The sequence below is a fragment of the Sipha flava genome, unplaced genomic scaffold (assembly GCF_003268045.1).
Source record: "Sipha flava isolate LNK unplaced genomic scaffold, YSA_version1 102_pilon_pilon, whole genome shotgun sequence".
NCBI lineage: Eukaryota > Metazoa > Arthropoda > Insecta > Hemiptera > Aphididae > Sipha > Sipha flava.
In genome coordinates this window covers 1302826-1326421 of record NW_020271716.1, presented here as the reverse complement: position 1 = coordinate 1326421, position 23596 = coordinate 1302826, and the positions used below count along the sequence as shown (strand labels likewise).

Here is a 23596-nt window from a genome sequence, read left to right as displayed (position 1 = left end):
CAGTTTTAACTGAAGGTGTGTATGCTGAAGTGTAAAATGATTTATATGTACAGATAAAACTGTACAGTCAAATCGCAAAGTTTTAACTGCACGTGTTAACGCTTTACCTTATTGCATTGTATGATATGAGTATGTAATCTTATCTTTGGAAATAACGACCAGTCGAAATTTTATCGATATTATGTGGCTGTGATCGTAAAAAATACGACAAAACGAATATATGAGTTATTAATAATAATATGCACTATAAAACTACAAATATGCATTGAATATGCAAAATATGTAAAATAAAATTAGTGTTATTTTAATAAGAAAGATCTAAATCGGGGACAATGCTCATCAGATTTCAAAAAGCTTATTCCAGTACACATATGCTTTTGCATATAAATCCGGTCCCTAGTTATGAGACATATTGGAATAACTAAAAAAAAATATTATTATTATTACTTTATAATTTTTTTTTTTAAGCCTTTTTATTTAAATAAATAACATATATCAAAATTAATATTTTTAATTTTATCTATATAAATATCTATATCATGCGTGTCCGTTAAAAATTTCCCCCCCCACCCGTTATCTCGGTCTGGATCCGCCCCTGGACACTCAGGAAAATTAGTTTTAAAAGCTTCAGGTAGCGTTTCTTGAATTGTTTTTTTACTAGGTCAAAATATAAATGCACTAGTTTTTATTACTAAAAATGAAAGTATATTAAAAAATATTCTGCTGATAGTTGTACGATGAACATAAAATAGAACACCAAGTGCAGAAAAAGTAATACCTAATTTTAATTTCATAAGAAAAATGAATAGTTTATTATTATTATTTAAATTACTATTACAAGCAGATTCAGTTATTAATTACGTAATTGAATGATAACCTGCATCATTGATAAAAGAAAATTAAACACTTCAAAAGATGTCCCAGTTAAATCTTTAAAGGACTGTCCAATAATTATTGATTCATACCCATGAAATTTTTTGCAATCTAAACATGAACTGAAATTTCATATGTAGAGCCACTTGATTTATCGACCAATGTCTTGTGTTAGTTAAAAATTTGTTTGAACAACTTGAAATAAATGTACCAACTGAATTACTATTTTTTTTCAAATATACATTTAAATTAAAAACATTCAACATCAGAAACATCAAATGCTACTTGAGTCTCTATATCATGTTTGTTTGTAAGTAAATAATTATTTGATGGTAAGTTTGTATTATTTAATTCTATAGTAAATGATGATTCACTATTTAATTTTTTTTGTTTGGCCGTACATCGATTATGCCTATTATTCTGCTGCAGTTCATTAATTGATCTCTTATTGAAAGACTTAGGAAACATTGTTAGAATGTAAGCAGAGCTGCTGGGGTTTTTAGACCGAATGTTTCCAACAAAATGAGCGCTGCACACAAAATCATAGCTTTTAGGTTGCCACGGAGATCCATTAGCACTTAAATATAATATATTAAGTTAAATATTTTAAAATGTATTAAATTAATTAGACAAATATAAACATACTTAATTTGCTAATAGCATTAATCCTTTTAGCTTTTAGTACTTTTTCATAATTTCTTTTTGGAAAACTGTAAAATTTATATCCTTTTTGGTAAGTGTTATGATAGTCTACAATACAACACATATTTTAACATGACTTTTTGTTTTGGTTATTTATTATCTTTTGTAATAAATAGATACTGTAGTATAAAAAGAGAACAATTGTTTTTTTTTTTTTTTTAGTAATTATTATAAAAATTATTCCTACTTATTAAGTATCGAATACTTGCGAGTTACGACTCTTTAAGAATAATTATTGAGGGTTGTATCTTTAACAGCTTTGTTATCATCAAAATATTTAAGACACAATTAGTGGGTAAACAATTTTTAAGGGAAATTCAGAATCTAAAAATTTATAATATATTAATAATTAAGTATTAATATTAATAAAAATAGTATAAAATATATAGTAAAATATTATAATAATACATTATTAATTACAGACATCAATTGGAAGATTTATTGATAGTTTAATTTATAAAAACATCAAATTGCTGTACAATACAATATTATTTGAACCTTAAATAAATGTGAGAGTTGTCCACCAGAGCACTCTGTTGTTCGGAACTTGACACAGTTTATACAAAAAATATTTTCGGAAAGGGCTACTATGGATAGAGTTAAATTGCCTCTGCTATCTAAGAATTACTATCAAGACACAGTAGGTACTTGTAAATATTTTATTTACAGAATTTCTCAAAAGTATTTGACAAAGGCGATAAAAATTGTCTCAACTGATCACATTATTTACGTATTTCCTATAGTAAGTATAATCCTGTATTTATGAACAAAGGATATATGATGGGGTACTTGACTATTTAATATATGTCTACTGGACTATTACTATAATAAAATATGCTACGAATAAAATATATTATACTATTATAATTTATTTATTTATTATATAATTAACTCTTAATAATAAGCATTGAACCATAAATTGAGAACCTTAAAATTTTTTAATGAACTATTGAAGTACAATTGAATAAAATAAATGTAACCAGATTAAATTCATTTTTCTATTTTTTTTTATAAAATTATTTCTAATTAAGCATAAAGCACCATTAAAATATAATAAACGTTTAAAATAATTTTTAAGTTTTTTGAAACATTTCGGGGGAGGAGGGGCTGTAGCCCACTAGGCACCCCCTTGGCACCTGTTGTAGCATCTTGAATGTGGTATTGTGATTAAGATTTGGAAAAATAGTAGATGTAACCTATACATAACTTATGTAGGCACAAATTAAAAAATCTCGCTGTACATAAAAACTAATTTTATTTACGTTTAGATTTATTATCAGGCAAAAAACAAAGAATGGAGTAAACATTCAGACAAAAGAACATAATAAAGTGAAAATAAAGTTTACAATAAATTAAAAAACTTAATATTATGAATTATAACTATCGGTAAACATGTAATATAATCACTATTCTAATATAACTATAACAATTAATAAATTATAATTTCTAATTCTTTCATAAATTCAAAATCTACAGAAATAATCGTAATGATAATATATATATATATTAATGCGAAAATGCATTTAAACAAAAAGTCTCATTTTGCATCTACAGGGTGTACAAAACGAATGGCATATTTTAACAATACAACGTTTAGACTTTAAATTATATTGAAATAACTGTAATATATAATAATATATTTAAAACTTTTAATAAAATATATTGTTATTGTGCGTGATTTTACTATAATATACATGGGTGTATTGTAAAAATCAAAATAATATTACTTTGTTAACGTTTTTCGTGTATTCAATAGATTTTTTTCATTGTGATAGGGGAGAAGGGTTAAGTACAGTTTTTTAGAGTAGTTTCAATCCATAATAATTGTAACCAGTTTAGTATGTAGGTATTTATTACACGATTTGAAAATAAATCAATATGCAAAAGAAATAAATTTATCAAAGATTTTCGTACAAAATAATACATATATTTTTATCTAGATGCTCAATACAATGTAATGTGTTACTTTTTATTTTATTTTTTTTTATTTTTATATATTTAAACACCCTGTAGATATGAATGTTAATTATTGGTAAACGTATTTCATATCGCGTGGGGAGAATGATAGTCATATCATCAATATAATACATAACTATGTATGTTAGACATGAATAGTAAACACATATAGGTACAAAGATAATATCAATTATAGAATTATAATAATATTGTTTGTAAAATTATAATAAATTGTAATATTTAATATGTACAAAAAGATTGTAGGCATAGTCTCAAATAAGTAAAATTAATCAACACAATTACAATTATTAATTATCTAAAAAACTATGACAATATCGATTATAATAAATTAGCTTTACATAATTATAATTTAATGACCTTGACTAATACATGTAGATACGCATAATATATTATAGTATAAGAACGAAATGGTCCAGAATCACAACATCAACGACATATTAATAATAATGCGCTATCCGGATGTGACCAATACTACAAGTGTTCTTAGGGAGTATTGATATATTGATATCTTGATATATATAGAGTATTGATATATTCGTGAATGAGATTAAATATCAGTTTGCACTCGACAGTTAAGTTTTTCTGAACGGTTTAGTTCCACACCTGTACGGAATTGTTGTCTATAAGATATTTAGATCGTTACGCCTACCTAATGTGATATTTAGGCGTTAAATTTTGGAATGAATAATATTGTATGCAGCATTGGAGATAACGAGACAAATAATATCGCTCAACACACTGCTGCTACGGAATCGCGAATAATATTATAATACTAAGTCGAGTAACCTATAGCTTTATTAGTATAAATTATATAAATCGTGTTATTTTTTTAAGACCGCATTGTATATATTGTGTAGAAGATATATTAATTATGTATTATTAACTTTCTGGACCATCTCGATGGTTAATGTTTAAAAACTGAATATTACAATTTAATTTATTAAAATTTGGCACTTTTTATACACACATATATATATCTACATTACATTAACTGTATGTTAATATCTGTATAACAATAATTATTTGATCAATTGATAATCATTATTAAAATATAAATGGTGTTTGCTTGAACAATATTAATGGACGGGAGATTAGTCATTTTTGGTCTGATCTAAGATCATAATATTATAATATTTTAAAAAGCTTAGAATTGTATAAAAAGACATTTTTTGCTCACGTGACCATATTTGATACTTCCCGTCAATTTGTATGTGCACAAATATTATGTTATTATTGTGTATGTGTGCAATTGCATACTTTTTTAATTCTTTTTTTTTTTGGAGAGGGGGGATTTTCAGGTAACGACCGCTCCCAGAAGAAAAGAAGATTCAAAAGTCATAAATAACTTAGGTACTATGAAGGTATAGAGAAAGAGAACAATAATTTAATTATGTGGTTGTAATGCTTGTTTAAAAATATTTATATAACACCTAATATAAATATTAATTTATACCTTATATATATTTTTTATAGTGTTACTAAATTATTAATAATAATAATTTTTTAAAAAATTGTAAACCCCCTCCCAAAAATTTTAAAATTCGCAATTGTGTGTGTTTGTGTGTGGTTTAAATGTATTACGTATACCTAGTTAATTGTAACTGATACTAACTGATAACTAAATTATTGTTTGATTACTGAAAAAAAAATAGATACTTATAATGGTTATTGTAATATTATTTGAGTAGGTGCAGTAAATAGATGGATCCATTAAACTATCATATTAGTATGCTGTATTCGTTGGTATTTGATTATTTATATGAAAATTAAAACTATTTAACAGCGGCAGCAGAAGGTAACAAGTGAAACTTTAGAAATAAAAACATCGAATTGATATAATATACATAACATGTGATGGGTATTTGTACTTTAGAGACGTATTTATAGCCAGATAAAACTTAAATAGATTGTCGTCGATCAAAATAATTTTTTTCGTGAACAGCCTACAGATAATGAAATCAAAAGAAACATGAGTTATTTTAGAGAGTAAGTATCACAAAGAAGGAACAACTGAATTATATAGGAATACTAAAATAACAACGAACCATTAAATATAAACATCTATCAGATAACAAGGAAGGTTTTAATTATTATTATTACTAATGCTATTATTATAATTACTAAATCTAACGAAACAACATTTATATTATTGTTTTACTTCTGTCGTTGAGGTTTAATTGATAACATTTATAGTAGGTATGCCAATATTAGAGCAAAGCAATTAAGTTTCCGATTTCCGACAGTTCTTAAATATATCTATAATAACTATAATAAACAATAATAGTAGTAAGTATATACTTATTAATAACATTTCAAGTAAAGAACTCGAATGGTTAAATATATTTATTTTTCTGTTTTGACTATAATCGTGGTTTACTTTGTATAATCATTGATTTTAAAGTACATTTTAAAATCAATGGTATAATATTCATATTTTTATTGATTTCCAAAGGCATAAACCGGGGGATTATTATTGTACATAGAATATATTATGTTATTATTATTATTATTATTATTATTACGAAAAAATAAAAATAATTATTATCAGTACCTACAAAAATCAACATAACAAAATGTATTGAAGAAATGCTAAATTTATCTCAAGTTTAACAAATTATTATTACTATAATTACTATTAATTTATGGGTACACTATTAATATAACAGTATAAAATAAATGTCGTGTGTATATATATATATATATATATATATGTGTATATATATATATATACATATATATATATATATATATGTATATGTATATATATATATATCAGAAGCACAATTAAATGTATTTTGTTTTACACATATTATATAATATTATACACCTGCAGTAACATCAGTAATTATTAATATTATTATATTGTTGTTCTGCGCAATGTTGCTGGGAAGGTCCAAATAATTGAAATATTGAAAAGACGTAGACTTCGTCAAGACGGACACGCAGGGCACACACGTCGAGGAAGTAGATGCAGGTAACTCCAGGCGTAATATTATCTTATTATTATTATTTTTATGATCATCGTATTATTATTATTATTATTATTATTATTATACTTTCTGATCGGCGGCGTTGTGCGCGAGGAGTAGAGATGTAAGGAAACGGACTTGTTTACTACACATTTAACGTTTACTAGAAATAAAACCATACAACTTAACTGAAATTAGTGGTACCTATATGCGTAATCCTGTGCTTGATACGAACATTTTACTGTGAAGAAACGATTTTTATGAACTATTTCTATATATTATATTTCTTATATTCTATTATTCGCACTTTTCCACGTTAGTGTGCCCAAGGCTTATAGGCGATCAACGTTCATAGTCGTATTATAATACTATACAATTCGAATGACTTGTTTCAATTATTCTTCTGTAGTAAATAGTGAAGAGGAGTATGGGCAAACCTAATGCTTAGTAATAGGGAAGAAGATGTATTTATCGGGTGGCGGCGAATCACTGCGGTGTTTTTTTACTCATTAACTCGTCATCTATAATGTGTTGTACGGGAATATTATTAAACATATAAATAATATATGTTACAGTTACATTAAACACTTATGATGAGAATACACCTTCGTCCTAGAAACAATATTATGTGCATATTAAAATAATACGCGAAGGATGCCTACAGCATGATTGCTGAAAAAAAATGGCTGATACTTGAGGGTAATACTAGTAATGTTGTTGGACTCTTTAAAAACGCCGTTACGAGACAAATAAAATAATTCGAATAATAATAATAATAATTATAAGATTGCAGTATAAAACATAATACTTGCGACATATGGTCGTCTATTAGTACATCTCGTTCTTAGAAGATATTTAAACATGAGCTCATATAACATATGAAAATATTATTTACTTTAAAAAATTTTTTTAGAATTATTATGTCTGAAATCGCAACATTTTTACAATTACAGAGAGTTTATATACATACACACATATTTATATATGTATATATAATTATTAAGAGTATTTGTAAACGCATTATATGTGCATCTCAGTACAAAAAAACCACACGGTGGTGACGGGAAAAGGGCAGGTCGCGCGTCGAACGGTTGAAAAAAAAAATTATCCGATTGGTTCATTCTTTTTTCTCACCACTCGGCAACGCCGAAAATGAAGCTTCCTCGTCTTGTAAAACTTCGCCAGGAAGTGGCATTCTAATGTCGCTCATTGTGTACTTTGTCTTCGTTTCTCTCAGTTTTGCTTCTGTACATTTGTTAACAATTTTACGTTTATTAAAATATATACATGTTGTTTTAGTAAAAAAAAAAAAAATATATATATATTATTCTACAAAACCGTAGGTGCTATATAACTTACCCCTTGCTGCTTGTTGCTTCCATTTCATTTTGTTTATATTCAAACACTCGTTCCATGGCTTTTTTATTTTATACAACTTATTATTGTTTTCCGTTTTTTCGACGTTTATTTCCTTGTCTGAAAAACCGCAAAAACAATGTATTATTTTATTTTTGTCACTAAAATGAAGCCATTATATTATTTATGAAGGACAGCAATTTAGTAGCCCATACCCAAGGACGATTGATTGTTTTCACTTTTAAAAAAGGTTCATAATGAGAACCATCATGACTATACGTTTTTGTTCGGAGAAAAACAATGATTTTGTGTATCAATTATAGTGCAAGGAAAAAAGACGATTCAAATAACAACACCATTAGGTACCTACATCCAAAACTTCACGAATTCAATATTTTTATATTTTGCTTTGCTCGGCTAACGGATATAACAAATATTATTATAGAATAGTGAATTCTGATAGTACTTATCTAATTTGGCGGAAACGTTAAAAAAAATGGTATTATACAGGAGTAACAAGTGCGCAGAGTTAAGACTGAATAATTATAAAATGCGCAATTCATAAAAAGATTCTAGATATTTAAATTATATATATTTTAAAAGATAAAAATGAGATACAAATTAAGTAAACACATTTTATCATAAATAAAGGCGAGAATATATTTTTTTATGATAATCATTTGTTAAAATGTGTCCGATTGTTAAAGAAGAACTTTTCCAATTAATACTTTGTAAATTTTTATTTGTGTTTAGTAATAAGTACAATGGTAGCAACATGAGTAAATCACGTTTTTATTGCAACTGTCTTTTATTTAAATAACCTCAAATAATATGAAATATTTATACCTATAATATATTATAATAATAAACAGTATAAAATATAAGTCCCATTAACTGTAAAATAAATAGATAACTAATATTTAATAATTATAAAAATTGTTCATGAAATGAATAGATTTTTGAATACATAACAATAAAAAATATATTTTAATATAATGTAAAACAAGATTATGAAAGAGTTTGTATTAAATATTTAGACTCGTCTATATTAATTAGAAATTAGAGATATGTTATGCGATCATTTTGAAATTGTATGTATTAATTAATAAATTTTACCTTTTTCTTTTGTCTCTTCAACTGGCAAATTTAAATTTTTCGAAATTGATTCTTTGGCGTCCTTGGTATCTTCAATTCTGCAACTCATTGCCGTGCATGCGATGGCTACATCGGACTGATGTGATTCATCTTCCTTCGTGTCCACGACTTCTTCAGTCACTGATTTCACTGATGCTTCTTTGGGTGGATTAACTAGATTGATTGGACCCAAAATTAATTCCAACATATCACTGCAAACGGTCATGCTAGGTTCGACAATAAACTCGATGAACCCTAAAAAAAAATATATATATATGTATATAAAACAATGTAATAGATTTTAGTTAATATCTCTTTATTTTATTAATTAACTTGCTTATTAAAATTAAGCAAAGCACGAATACGGGGATTGGTACAAATTAATAAAATATTATCAATAGTCTTCTTTATTTAACACAGTACTATTTTGGTACACGATTGAATCCAACTTAAAATATTTTTAATAAGAATGCATTTAAAATATTTATGCATATTATATTTTAAATTGAAATAAACAGTTAACAAAATTTGATATTATTAAAAATCAGGTTGTACAAAATATAACGATTTTAAATAATTTGATGAAATTTTCTTCTAAAGATGTTTTCATATATAAATTAAAAATATCTCTCGTAAATTGTAAACATATGTCAAGCTAAGTGTCACTAATAGGTAGCTTTGTATTTATGTTATGTATAGCCTTTTATTTAATATGCTTATTGTGCATTCATTTGTATAAATTGCGTATATACTTGTAAAATAAAAAAAATAAAAAATAAAAAAAATATTAGTTTTATTAGTTTTTATAAAGTATCAAATAGATGACATTTTCTTCCTTTTACCTAATTTATTTAAATTTTCGGAACTCTTTTATAAACTTACGTATAAAAAATTCGTTATCATCCAAGCTATTTAAAAGATCTCATTATTTTCATTTTTTACAACACAGGTACTAATATCAAAATCACATAATGATGTGGATAATAAAGACATTAATTTAAATTACCAACATTATTAGTATGGTGGGAATTCTCTAAAATATTAACCAATAAATAAGCTGTATCACAAAAGTCGATGAAATGATAATTGGTATATTTTTCTCAAGAATATGGAAGAATAACTGAACATATTTTCTAATAAAATTTATTTTTTATTTTATAATTTTACTGAAATTATTTTTATGTCAGTGGTAAGTAGGCAGGCTAATAAATATATACTTACTAAATAAACTTGTATACTATACCACAGTGGTGGTCAAACTACGGCCCACCATCATTAAATATCTGGCCCACAAAAGTATTCTACATTACAACACTTATTTGCATAACTGTAATGTTTTACATTTACATAAAAAAAGATTGAAAAATACATTTTTTTACGGCCCACAGTAAAAAAAGTTGTTTTTTTATGACCCAAGGTAAAAAAGTTGTTCTTTTATGGCCCGAGAAAAAAAAAGTTTGGTCACCACTGCTATACCATATACTCGTAATATTAAATTATTTCTGGATTTACCAGTGAAAAAAAAGATGACCCATAATCTCATTTACTTATTGGTATACTGATCATATTGTAAATATATTTTTTCGTTAGTAATTAAAAACAATCTGTTTCTTACAAAATTTAAATAAAAGTTTGGTAAATTAAAACCAAATTTTTATGTTCATATTTATTTACATTCCATTAAAATTGTATTATAAAAAGGAAAAATGATTTATTTTCTATCACATTTAAAATCCATATATTTTAAAATTCTATAATGAAACATGCATGAGTACAATGAATACATAAAATAAAAATAAAAATAATTAATATTAGTTATACCGCCAACATCTCAAGATATTTGTTATTATAACATTTTGATTTATATTAATAACATAAATGCAATCGTTGACGTGCAACGCGGCCACATGTTATGTGATTGTTCGTTCCGTTATCGCGTTATAATTTAATTAATATGTAATCTATTACGGTCTCCTCTCCGTTGTTCGAGTTTTCATTATTTTTTTTGGTCAACCTCTCCGAAAATTTCCAAACCCAAACAGTCGCTACTATCATCTCCAAATTCACCAATCCAAACAGAACATAAACAATCTAGATCATTCGTATCGCGAAATAAATTTGCTGTCCTGGCGAAGAAGAGGATAACGAAATCAATATCGACACCTCTTGTGTTACTTCAAACATAATCGACGATTCTATCACTACTAAAATTCAACAGGACAACCCCAGAGCACCGCTAATATATGTTAAAAACATTATCAACTACTCTGCTTTCAAAAATGCGTTAGTACAAATAACCGACCCTGACGGGTTTACCTGTAAGTTTACGTCTTCATTTTTAATCATTCGCCCTTATGGTCGTCTTATGTTTAATGTAATAGTAAATAATCTAATGGAAACCGATTCCCGTTTTCAAACCTTTATGCCCTCAACATATCGATCATATAAGGTTATAATAAGAAATCTGAACTACATAATACTCATCTCGGATATTTCTAATGCACTCTCAGAATTGGGTCACTCCACCAGACGAATCACAAACGTTATCAAAAACGGCAACCCATGCCCGCTGTTTCTCGTGTAACTAAAACCCAACACCAACAACAAAAATATTCTAAATTTTTCCTCAATTTTGCATACCAAAATCAAAGTAAAACTACCCTATAAGACCAACAGTGGTCCACCCCAGTGTATAAACTGCCAGAACTAAGATCACATAACAAACTATTGCCAACATCCTCCATGCTGCGTCAAGTGTGGGTGCAACCACTCTATAGACACTTTCACTAAGTACAAAGATAATCCAGCCAAATGCGCTCTTTGCATGGGCGATCATACCTCCAACTACAGAGGCTACCCATAATTTAAGCACTTCTCAAACTCAGCAAATCGTTTCATTCAAGACCGCAAAATTCGAATACTGTACTCTCGTCAGTGTTGCCATAAAGTAAAACCAAAAATAAGTAAATAGGTGATAAAAAAAATGCTAGATAATAATGTTAGATAAAATTCTTCCAAAAAAGCTAGAAAGTTTTAATATTAATATAATATATTTTATTTATATATTATATATTATTAAACATATCCCTAATCTAACCAATAAACTAATTTTTAAATTTATAATAAAAATCATTTATTACTTTATAAATATAATAGGCAATTATATTAAAATATTAACAATAACATTTTAAATTTAAAAAATAAATATACCATAGGTATACTATGAAATCAACCTACCTTGACTAAATAATAAATAATAAAATAATAAAATAACAAAATAATAAAAACTAAGGTAATATTTAATTCACTTAGAATATTATAGGTTGATCTAAATCTATCAAATTAGCTGCATCTTCGAGTTGTTTGTCAGTTTTTTCAGTTGCTTTTGCAGGATAATGATTTGAGTTGGAAATATTTTTTAATACATCTTCAGGTAACTCATAATCAAAACAGTACTTGCAATTTCTCTTAAGACTATTTGATAGTTAAAATAGAATCCAATAACTTCGGTCCCATACGATTCCTTAACATAGTCTTTACAATATACATTTGACTGAAAAGTCTCTCGACATCTGCATTGGACCAGGGAAGAACAAGAATGTGTTGACTGAGATCACACAGCTCACAAAATGGATTTATACCAGAAACATCTCTATAATCGCTTACTTCTTTCCAAAATTTTGTGGTATTGGAAGTTTCTAGCCATTTAATATTGGTAATATTTTTCTATTGTTGATTTATATTATCAACTATAGATTATTCATACATTAAAAGTTGTGTTAAGGATGAAAATAGATCTTTAATAACATTTAAAGCATTTTTAACTGAAATAAGAGAAACTTTTTCTAAGATATGAATATTTTTTGGTAATCTTTGTTGAAATTGTTTTAATAAAACTTTTTAAAAATTGCAAACATCTATTTTTCAATATATCTTTCTCATAACTATCTTTTACTAGATCTAAAAATTATTGACTAAAATACATTACTGGTACAACATAGTTGTCCAAGTTATTAGTCAGTTGGTCTAGCTGGCAATGAGGATTGATAAAACGGTTTGCAATTGAATGCAACAACAAAGATAAATCGCTTAGCAATTTACTGGGATTAGCACTACTAGATTCAAATGATTTATTAATCAACTAAATCTCTGACAATATTGGGTGTAAAAATGTGAGGTATGCAAAATTATTATTGTCATTGTACGTTTGATATAAAATCTCAGCATTGTAACACTTCTCTTTATTCCTAGTAATACTGAACAGTGTTTTTAGTTCAACCCATTGGTTTATAATACGAATTACAGCGGTCTCAATAGGCAACCATCTGGTATTGCAAGACTTAATTTTTAATGGGCTGTGATTGTCATTGATTGCCTTGTATAAGTTCTTATATTCAGCTTGGCGCAACGTTGAATGTGCAAACCAATTGTATATTTCCTTTATGAGGTATTCAATATTTCTGGGAAGGGTTTCATTAGTTACTGCTGAAACAGCTAGTTGAAGTGAATGACATACACATGGTATGGGTGTTAATGTAAGGACTTCAGATAATATTTTTTCATACACACCATTATTGATGCCCATCATAACTGATGTATTATCACACTCTAAACCAACCATAATTTTACATTAAAATTTTTCTTCTTTAAAGTGGTTAGGACTACATGAGTGATTGCATCAGCATCACCAGCTTCTAGTTGAACCAGAGATAAGTAAGTAGAAACTATTTTACCCTTATCTTGGTTAAAATACGTAATACTTATACCCAAAAATTTCAAAACGCTGATATCCGTAGATTCGTCAATTAACAATCTGAATGGCTGATTACCAATTTCATTTATTAAACTTTTCTCAAAGTGTGGTGCTAACGAATTACATATTATACATGTGCATTTATTTTTGAGTATTTTTATCTCTTTGCCAGCTTCTGATTCATTGAACTGAGATTTACATAAAGACGCCAATGTGGTCACAACTAAGTAGATATAAAGTAGTGAGCAGCAATATATAAGCATAATGTACCTTCTGCACAAGCTGTTTTGACTGATGTAGGTTCTACATAGTTGGATATGGTTCTAGATAAAGAAAAGTCTTTTGAAGATATAATGTGTTTTTTTGTCTTTGCATGCTGAATTAAATCAAACCGTTTTGCATTGACATCACATTTGCAAAACTTGTATCTTCCTTTAGACGTATCGTCGTTTTTTACCAACCAATCTTTGAAAAGATTGTCAAGAAGCCAGTCATATTTAAATTTTTGAGGATATTGAACTTTCTCCATATTCTTGATAGGTTTCGAATTAAGTCTTAATTATAAAAATAATATACTTGATATGCGGTCTTCGATATAGTGAATAAGTAAATAATGAAAATAATAAAAATGTAGTTTTAACGCATTGATTATGCCCACGGCTTTGGTTACTAATAAGTTATTAGTATTAGTAATATTATTATAAGTTATTAGTAATAACTAATATACTATATCTAGTATCTACAATTAACTATCTAGTTTCGTGCCCCTCGGGATTGAACCATAGAGCTACTCTGTGGTTTGAATACCTAGGTATTAGCACAGAATAAATTATGGTATTAGTCTATCAATTACCTATCTATAAATACGAGATTTTGTCTATCGTAAACGAATTGATACGATTTATTATTTAATTTTTATACTGATCTGTTAGTAATAATAAAAAAAAAAATTAATTTAATTTAATTTAATTATTTATATAAATCGCAACGGGACAAAAAGTTACATAAAAATGCTAAATAAGCAAAACCATTTAATGAATAATGCTATCTTTAAAGCCAGTATCAAAACGACCTTTTTGATAGTTAGACGACCCTTGAAAAATGCTAGAACTAGCAATAAAATAGTAGAATGGCAACACTGACTCTCGTCTCATCAACCTAAAACTCCCCCTCCTCACCTTCCCAAAGTTTCTTTTGCCTTCGTTGTCGATTTCAATACTATCCCATTACCTAATAGCCACACTAGCGATATGTCGTTGGCAAAATTTATTTCTGTATTTTCCTCATTAATTAATTCTCTAATTACGCTCCTTACAGCTGTTCTAAGCAAACAACTTATTCCATAGTCCATTTTTTACTACCTCATTAACAATATTACAATAATTTTAATTGTTGTATACGCAATCTATATCTATTTATTCTAATTGATTTCGATCCATTATATATTATTGTACTTTGTTTACCTAACCTATTAATATTGTATCTGTTCACTATTATTTGTTATTTTAATTTTTAATTGGATTGTGTTTATATACGAATATGCTAACTTAAATTCTATTTAAATTGTTTATTGTAATTTTTGTAATAATAATATACTGAAAGTTCTAAAAAAAAAAAAAAAATAACGTAAATGCAATAGTATTTGTAAGGTATATTTAACCTTTTTATGAAGACATATCATAATTTTTAACAATTCATAAAGTGATTATTTTATCTGATAAAATGGTTTTGGTGGGTACATATAAAATTAAGTTTTTCAATGTAAAACGTTCGCGTTTAACTGGTGATAAGTATTTGAAAAGTAAAACATGCATACCATAGTACGTGTATCTAATATAGAAAAAACAAACCAATTTGAGACTCAGCAATCAACGTATTATTTCTGTCGCATAACGGACTAAACGGGAGCCCTAATTTCTTTTCCATATCGCCTTGTAAAAAGAACTCCTCCAATAGTTGACATGTCCATCTATAGTGTAGATCCCATTGTTTAGCAGGATGTGATATATCCGCACAGTGCAACACCATCGACATAGCTTTGGACTTGTCGATCCTGAAAAATTGCAATGAATCGGATAAAAATGAGAGTAGTATGAAACTCATGTAATCCTAAAGAAAGAGTACAAAATATTAAGAGTTTTCGTTGTTATCGTGGTTTTCTAGTTGGTACCTATTAATTTAAATAAAGCCCGTGTCTACATCAGGGCTTGAAGCCGAAATTAAAAATACCGGTATTTTAACTGGAACCGGAACCTTATCAAAACCGTTTTCTGATTTTCTTAGGAACCTGAACGTGAACCGGAACCGATATTTGTCTGAAGATAATTTTTCGATTCCAGTTCTATTTCTATTTTATATATTTAGCTAATAAATAATGATAGTTGAATATTATTTGCATGTCGCTGTTGGTTTGTAAAAACCGTCATTATGATTATTTTTTTATAATTCATAATTTATAAATAGTTTTGGACGATGACGTCTGGTAATGTTGTATAATGATAAATAAAAAAAAAAAAATATTATTACGATCAAAATACGCACCCGTATAATATATAAATTATTATCATGGACTAATAATATTTATAAACATTCTATTGAATTGATAATTCGATTGATCCCTCGTATATTTTGTGAGAATTAGAGTTATTTGTCAGAATGCATTTGTTCATTGATATGTGCATGCAAGTACGTAAGAAGGACCTCTTTACCGCTACCACTCATATCAAATATTACCGTTTCGTCATGCCGTTACGTTCCAAGAAAAATCAGATAATGCTCCTATATGTCTTATAATTCAGTACCCAGTAATAATTTATTATTATTAGTATTACAAATAATAATAACAAATAGGTATGAACATACAATTCAATTTTGTCATATGTTAGTAATAATACTCCATGCAACACGAGTTAATCCTTTTTTTTTAAAATTTGTTTTGGATGTTTTTAAAACAAAATATTAAACTAATTAGGTAAACCCTTTAATCTAGTAAGACTGCTATAATTTGATTTTATAATTTTAGATAATATGTATGCTGTTCATAAGAGATTTTTTTAATGATTTTTGAAAAAATAACCATTTAAATACCGGTATTAACCGGTACCAGAACCAGAACCTTAATTCTGTAATTTTTATGAAACTAGAACCGAAACCGGTACCGAATTTTTTTTTTCAAAGAACCTAATTGGAATCAAAACCGAAAAAATCATAAAGGTTCCAAGCCTTGATCTGCATTGTAAGTATTTACCGTTAACCTGCGCATCACCGTATTAGGATTTTTGCACGATTTACCTGTGTACAAAGACCGCGAATCGGACAAGTGGTCACCGATTTGTAACCAAAATCTAAACCGTTTAGATGTTATAATACTTAACGGCTTAGCAAAAAAACCAACGGGTATTCGAATTGATATCAATAAAGTAGTTTTTCTACCGGTAGAAATCGTATATCACAGTATGTTCCTATAGTTTTAATTAGTTTTAACAACAAAACACTTGAGGGAGCACCGATTTCTCGGTTCCTCCCGTACAAATATTCCTACAGTTTATAGGTCTTGGAATGATGAAATAAAAATTGCGCAAAGTCTGTTGGTCAGCCGACGTGCACACCTAATATTACTTTGGGACATGTATGATATATAAAGTTTTATTCGGTATAGAAATAATAATGATGGTTTCAAAACACTTATTGTACATCGATGTATATCTTTAAACTCAAATAAATACACTTACGTGGGTTCTGGTGATGCTATCAGTGTCTTCATTGTCTTCAGTTGTTGGAAATGAAAACTCATGTCGGTCGCCAATACCATGTCTATGACCAAAGTTCGGAATTCACGATATTCTTCTTTGGAAAGATTTTGCAATATGTTACAGTCTTCGTCTTTTAAAATTCTAGAAATATTCAAATCATGCTTTTAAAATTGTATATCGGTTAAAAAAAAAAAAAAACAAATGCATTCATGGGTATGTTTACGTGACAACATATTTTCGATATAATTCACTATATATTCATAATTATTATACGAGTATTATTGGTTTTTGTGTTAACGGTTGTACACTGAAAATAATTTAACGTTGAAAAAAAAATGTTAGTTGAGTTCTTTATTTATATTTCAATATTATTTCGTTTTCTATTTGGTTTTTTTTTATTCTAATGGTTTTGAGAACATCACATAAATTATAAATAGAATATAACTCGTACGAAAAAGATAATTTGGTGTATTTAGTATTGGCAAATGCTGAGCCATTTGAATCTACGTTTTCATATTTATGTTTATTGAATTATTTCTGTCGTCAGTACGTTTGACAGTTAGACTAGAGGCGTGTTCTGACTCTATTTAAAAACAACTGAAATTATATAGTATACATAGTTTTTCAGTGAAGTAATGTAAAAAAAATCTAATTTTATTGAAAATGATTTTTAATAACTATAATGTATAAATGCATAACTGTATGAGAATGAAATTAAATTTTATAATTCAATTGAACATGTGTATTTTTTTACTATAACGCATAAAACTAACCTGAACGTGGAACTGATGTGATAATTTTCCAGCACAGCACGATCGTTATATAATAAAGCGATTTCTGTTCCAGACATAACATGAAAATTATTTGTTGTTCCAGTGTGTTCAAAGTCATGTGTAATAGCAGCTATTAACATTGCGAATATTTCCAAATCATTCAACCAATTCTAGAATAAAAAAAAAAAATATTTCACGTCATAATAAGTACTTTAATGCACTTCTGTTAAGTACATCAAAATAGTGGAGGTAAAAGAACATGTTAGATTGTAGGAATTTGATAAAATATAAAGATTTTCGAAACTTTAAAGTTGAAACCTTAAATGATTAAAAAATATTTTCGTCAAGAATGATACTAGGTTTTTGATTTTTCTTCTACTGGAAAATAAATTATTTATTCCTATATAAATTAATTATTTTTGACGACAATGATTGATTAACGAAAGCCAAGCATTTTCTCCGGTATTATTATTATTTTAATTGAGATATAAATCTAATAGAATAAGATCTAATCAGATTTTAATGTTAGTTTAAGATATCTAAACTATTCAAGAGATATTCATTGATAATTTTTAATTTATTGTAAAACAGTTATTATATTGTAATAATTCTAATTTTGATGTAATTAATTGAACTAAAAACTAGTCTTAGTTTGTCGTTCTTCAGTAGGTAAAATTATTTCAATAAGAATATGTAAATTAGAAAGACATATGATATCAATACAAAAGAAAAAACAAATTATATCAAATATTAAGTTAAATATTAATTTGTAGAGATTTTTTTTCAATTATAGTTTGATATTAAATAAAGTTCTAGTAAATAAAATGAATATGCCTAAAGTTTACTCATATTAAAACAATTAATTTTACTACAGAAACTTTGACGGTTATAATGTATTTTATTTATTTTATAAATAATTAAAATTTATATAACAAAAATATTATTTTTATAGTAGGTGTATTCTACAAAAGTTTTTATACATTTTATTGTAAGTGACTTTTTAGATATGGTAGGTCTTATACTTGTTTTTCTTATTTTGCATTATATGTGAATGAAAAATAAAAATAGAATTAATGTTTTATTTAAATACAAGAAGTTATTGTTATTCAAAAGTTTTATTGTTCAAATTTAATCTATGACATTTTCAATAAGGTAAATAAGTAAAAAAATTTTTCAACGATAATCGTTCACTTTAAATTCATAATTTAAAAACATATTTTTTTAGCATAACTAAAATTTATTTTGAATGTATCAATGATAACATATAAGATTTTTGATTATTGATAATACCGCGAACACTGTTTTTTAAACAGCGATTAGGTAAAACAATATAACAATATAATTTTAATTATGTTACAGAGATTCTTTGTAAAGTATGATTTACTGCAGTTTGTTATATATATTTTTTATAAATATTCTTGACGAATAAATTGCATTAATTCATACGAAAAAGAATAAATAGAATTTGAGTAAGGGGGAAAATATACATTTTTGAAGATCAATATTCTAATTCAGATTCAACTGGTTTTAAGTAATAACCAAGCGAATTTGTTACCATTAGTCCAGTCTGACAGAGCATATAATGCACTGTTTGTGCAACATCAGCACCATGTAAATTGTTGTGATACGGATTCTTATGTCTTGAATAGCCTTCTTCAATTCTGGACAGAAAATTCTCCATCACTACCGACGGTACCTAATAAAAAGACAATGTATTATTTCACACTAGGTATTAAATTTTGCACATAATTTTTAAAATTATCTATATAACTTTGAATAAAATTATGATTATTTTTGATCAAACACGATAATTAGGACATGGATGTTTTAATTTCAAGATAACCACAACTTTTTACAATTGAAACGCAATTTTGGGGTGTCTTATGTTACGAATGAAATAAGCCCATAAATTAAAACTTTCAAACTGAATATCTTCTTTAACTGTATTCCAATAAACTGTCAAGTGGAAATAAATAAGTCGTTCAAGATAAATACGAATATGTTTTAGTATTTTATGTTGAAATGAAAATGTGTTGATAACAATGCGACAATACAAATATAGTACGTTACGGTACATACAGAATAACGGACCATGGAAAACGGATCTTCTCAGGGCCACCACATAAAAAAGAAATGGTGATATAAAATAGCACCAAGAATAATATAAACCACATGCAGAAGGTAATATTTTACATTGCAAAATAAACAAATGCAACAATCATAAATAACCGACAAGACAAGAACGGGGATAAATAAGAGTGGCATTCACAAATGCACACAATGCAGACGTGTTCTGAAAATCGGTTGCAATTGCAGAAGCAACCATCATATTGCCAATTATTGAGGATGCTCATACCTTACGCAAACTAAAATTACTAAAACTACTCATTCCATAGCATCGATTCAAACTCCCTCCTACCACTCAAGTAGAAAATCTAAACCCTACGACAATGGACTACGCCTCAGCCTCCAAATCGAAACCACTTTTAAGGAATCAACACATCTTAACTCTTTTCACTGATCTTCTCTCGGTAATAATATCGACAAACAACCCCAAAGAAACAATAATAACTACAATCAAGTCCTTCATTTCCTTCTTCAGAAACCAACAATGCATCTCAGCCTAAAAATCGTACACTGGAACACTAATGGCATACTAAATATTATTATTATTATCGTATGGTGAGCATACTAAATAAAATCAATGAACTTAGTGCATTATTATCAAAAATAAATTTCGACATCATTCTTAAAAATGAAACTCATCTTAAACCAAACCAAATTCTCAAACTACTTAATATACAGAAACGAATTAATTCTATCAAACGCCTCAGGCTGTGGTAGCAGTGCAGTATTAGTCCGTCACAACATAGTACATCAACCAGTCACATTAAAAAAAAATATCCAATCTACATCAATCCTCCTAACCCAAATAAATGACTAAACCCCTCTCATTTTATCAATCTATATATAAACCACTCAAGGCTACTTTGTTTCAATCAAATTTAGACATTTCAAATATTATTTTATCGATATTTTCAACATTTAAAAATTTAAATTTAGAAAAATATAAAAATGTCAAATATCTATAGTTAGCATAAAAAATCTTTGAAAATTATATCATCTATAGTGAACGGTGATTATTACTTTTATAATTATGATAAAAAAAAACATTTGATTTTTATCAAAAATTATTATGCTGTTGATTTGCCATTTTCGAATAACTTTTCATTTGTGTTTCACAATTTTTAAGAACATTGATTGGAGATTCGTAAAATGACCCTCATCAAAGTACTTATTAGTCAATATTTCCTAGCAGAAATCTTTTGAGATTGTGATGATTGATTTATTGTAATAACAATAATTATTTTTATCGGAGCAATTCTTCTAGATGAAATTATGTACACAGATAGGAAAAAAACCACATCATTATAAACTAATATATTCCTCTATTTCACATAGAATTTAAAACTAATGGAAATTAAATTCTAATATCTAAAGATTCGTTAAAGAACTGAACTAACTGATTGTTAATAAATTTTTAAAAAAAAATTATATTTTTATATCGTATAAAACTAGAATGTATAGTACAAATAATGTATTTATAGACTACTATAATAAGTGACATTATATTGGTGAAAATTTTAGAAGTGAAAAAAATACAAATAACGCCAAAACCAAATTATAAAATACTTACTTTAAATTTTTGAAATATTCCATAACGATTGAGCAAGTCATATCCCAAGTATTTGATAGGTTGTCCACTTCCATAATTACTCAGATTGTACACGTTGAATGACCAGTCATTGAGGTTCTAAAAAATAAATTGCTTTTAGTAAATTAATAGTTGCATTGTCAATTTTTAGTAAACTTAGTATGATTTATAATGTTTGTAAACAAACATCTTTTTTTTTTTCAATACATATATTTTCAGTTATACATTTAATTTATGTATATTTTTTGATTGTTAAAAATACTTATAGGCTTGCATGATATTATAAGTTTCAAAAATATGTTAAAATTAGTATTTTTTTTAGCTATAATCAATTTAGAATATTTATTAAATGCTGTATATTTTTATATATATTTTTTAAATTATTTGAATAACAATAAAAAAATGTTTAACAATGTAAAAAATTTGGATAAACATTTAAAAGATATTCAGGAGTTTAGGATAATATATATATATATAATAAGGCAGGTGAAATTTTAAAAAATCAAAAAAATCAAAAATTAAGTTCAGAGTGAGTAATGTTTATACTCGCTTATTTTGATAGTCCTATTATTATTAAATTGAAAATTATATTTCATAAATCACGCAAAGTACAATATTATGTTTATTTTATATGTAAATAAAAACAAATCGATTTAGATAACAGATATGTTAAAATTACCAAACATTTTTTTGTAAGCCTTACGTATTTACTCCTGGGAACATGGATCGTTCAAACAGATTTTACGAATATTATTGATAGAACTTGTATTAGGTTTGCTAATTTATAACTTAACGATAACTATATACGCATATTACTTAAGGGCTTTAATTATTTTAGTTTTTATTGTAATTATACCTTTTATTAATATCATCATCGTAAACGAAATAAATCATTACATGTTAAATTATAATTTTTTTGATATTTATGTGTTTACAAGACCGTATCTAGAAATTTTTTTCGAGAGGGGTCCAAAATATGTATATTGTAATTTTATTGAATTTAGATTTCAACTTTTGATATTTGGTTAAAAATAATACAGAAAAAGATTTAATCTTCTTTTATTAAAATTAATATGATATTATGATATAAAATTAAAAGCAGTCAATGATTGATTGGAGCTTAAGTCAATTTCGACTGAAAATATTTATGTTGTTATTAAAAATAAATAAGTATTTTAACATTCGTAAAATATTGAAAACATTTCGGAAGGGGGGGGTCTAGACACCCTGGACCCCCCTAGATACGGCCTTGTGTGTTTACATATTGTTCGTCCGATCAAGCATTGCGACTAGGATATCCGGAGAAATACTAGATAACTGAACCGTAGGTTATTTACGAGTTACAGTTGCGTTGAATTAAAAGGCAATCGTCTCAAAGACGTTTTGACTTTTCGGAGCCGGTTGTCATTTTCTAGAGTTTTGATTTTAGCTTCTTTTAGCATTTACAGCTTCAATAACAGTACCCGTTATACAATGTAGTAATTATTGTACGTTGTTCTTGCAGATCGTCAAGACGTTGGTTATTTTTTTCCAAAAAGCCTAACCTGATCGGGCGAGTGATCGATAACATTATTATGAGTAGGTATGTCCTT

General features: G+C 26.9%; 1 protein-coding gene across 5 annotated transcripts in view; it reads right to left on the bottom strand.

The window, feature by feature from the left end:
• Positions 1–7162: 7162 nt before the first annotated feature.
• LOC112681283 (calcium/calmodulin-dependent 3',5'-cyclic nucleotide phosphodiesterase 1A-like) overlaps positions 7163–23596 on the bottom strand; it is a 455395-nt gene continuing 438961 nt past the window's right edge. For all 5 annotated transcript variants that reach the window (XM_025551569.1, XM_025551566.1, XM_025551549.1 and 2 more), the window contains 8 exons: positions 21987–22103; positions 19845–19985; positions 18290–18459; positions 17496–17657; positions 15615–15817; positions 8994–9266; positions 7881–7997; positions 7163–7766 (listed from right to left, as the gene is read on the bottom strand). In XM_025551569.1, coding sequence (XP_025407354.1) covers positions 7639–7766; positions 7881–7997; positions 8994–9266; positions 15615–15817; positions 17496–17657; positions 18290–18459; positions 19845–19985; positions 21987–22103 — 1311 coding nt within the window. In that variant the 3' untranslated portion in view covers positions 7163–7638. The remainder of the gene's footprint in view (positions 7767–7880; positions 7998–8993; positions 9267–15614; positions 15818–17495; positions 17658–18289; positions 18460–19844; positions 19986–21986; positions 22104–23596) is intronic.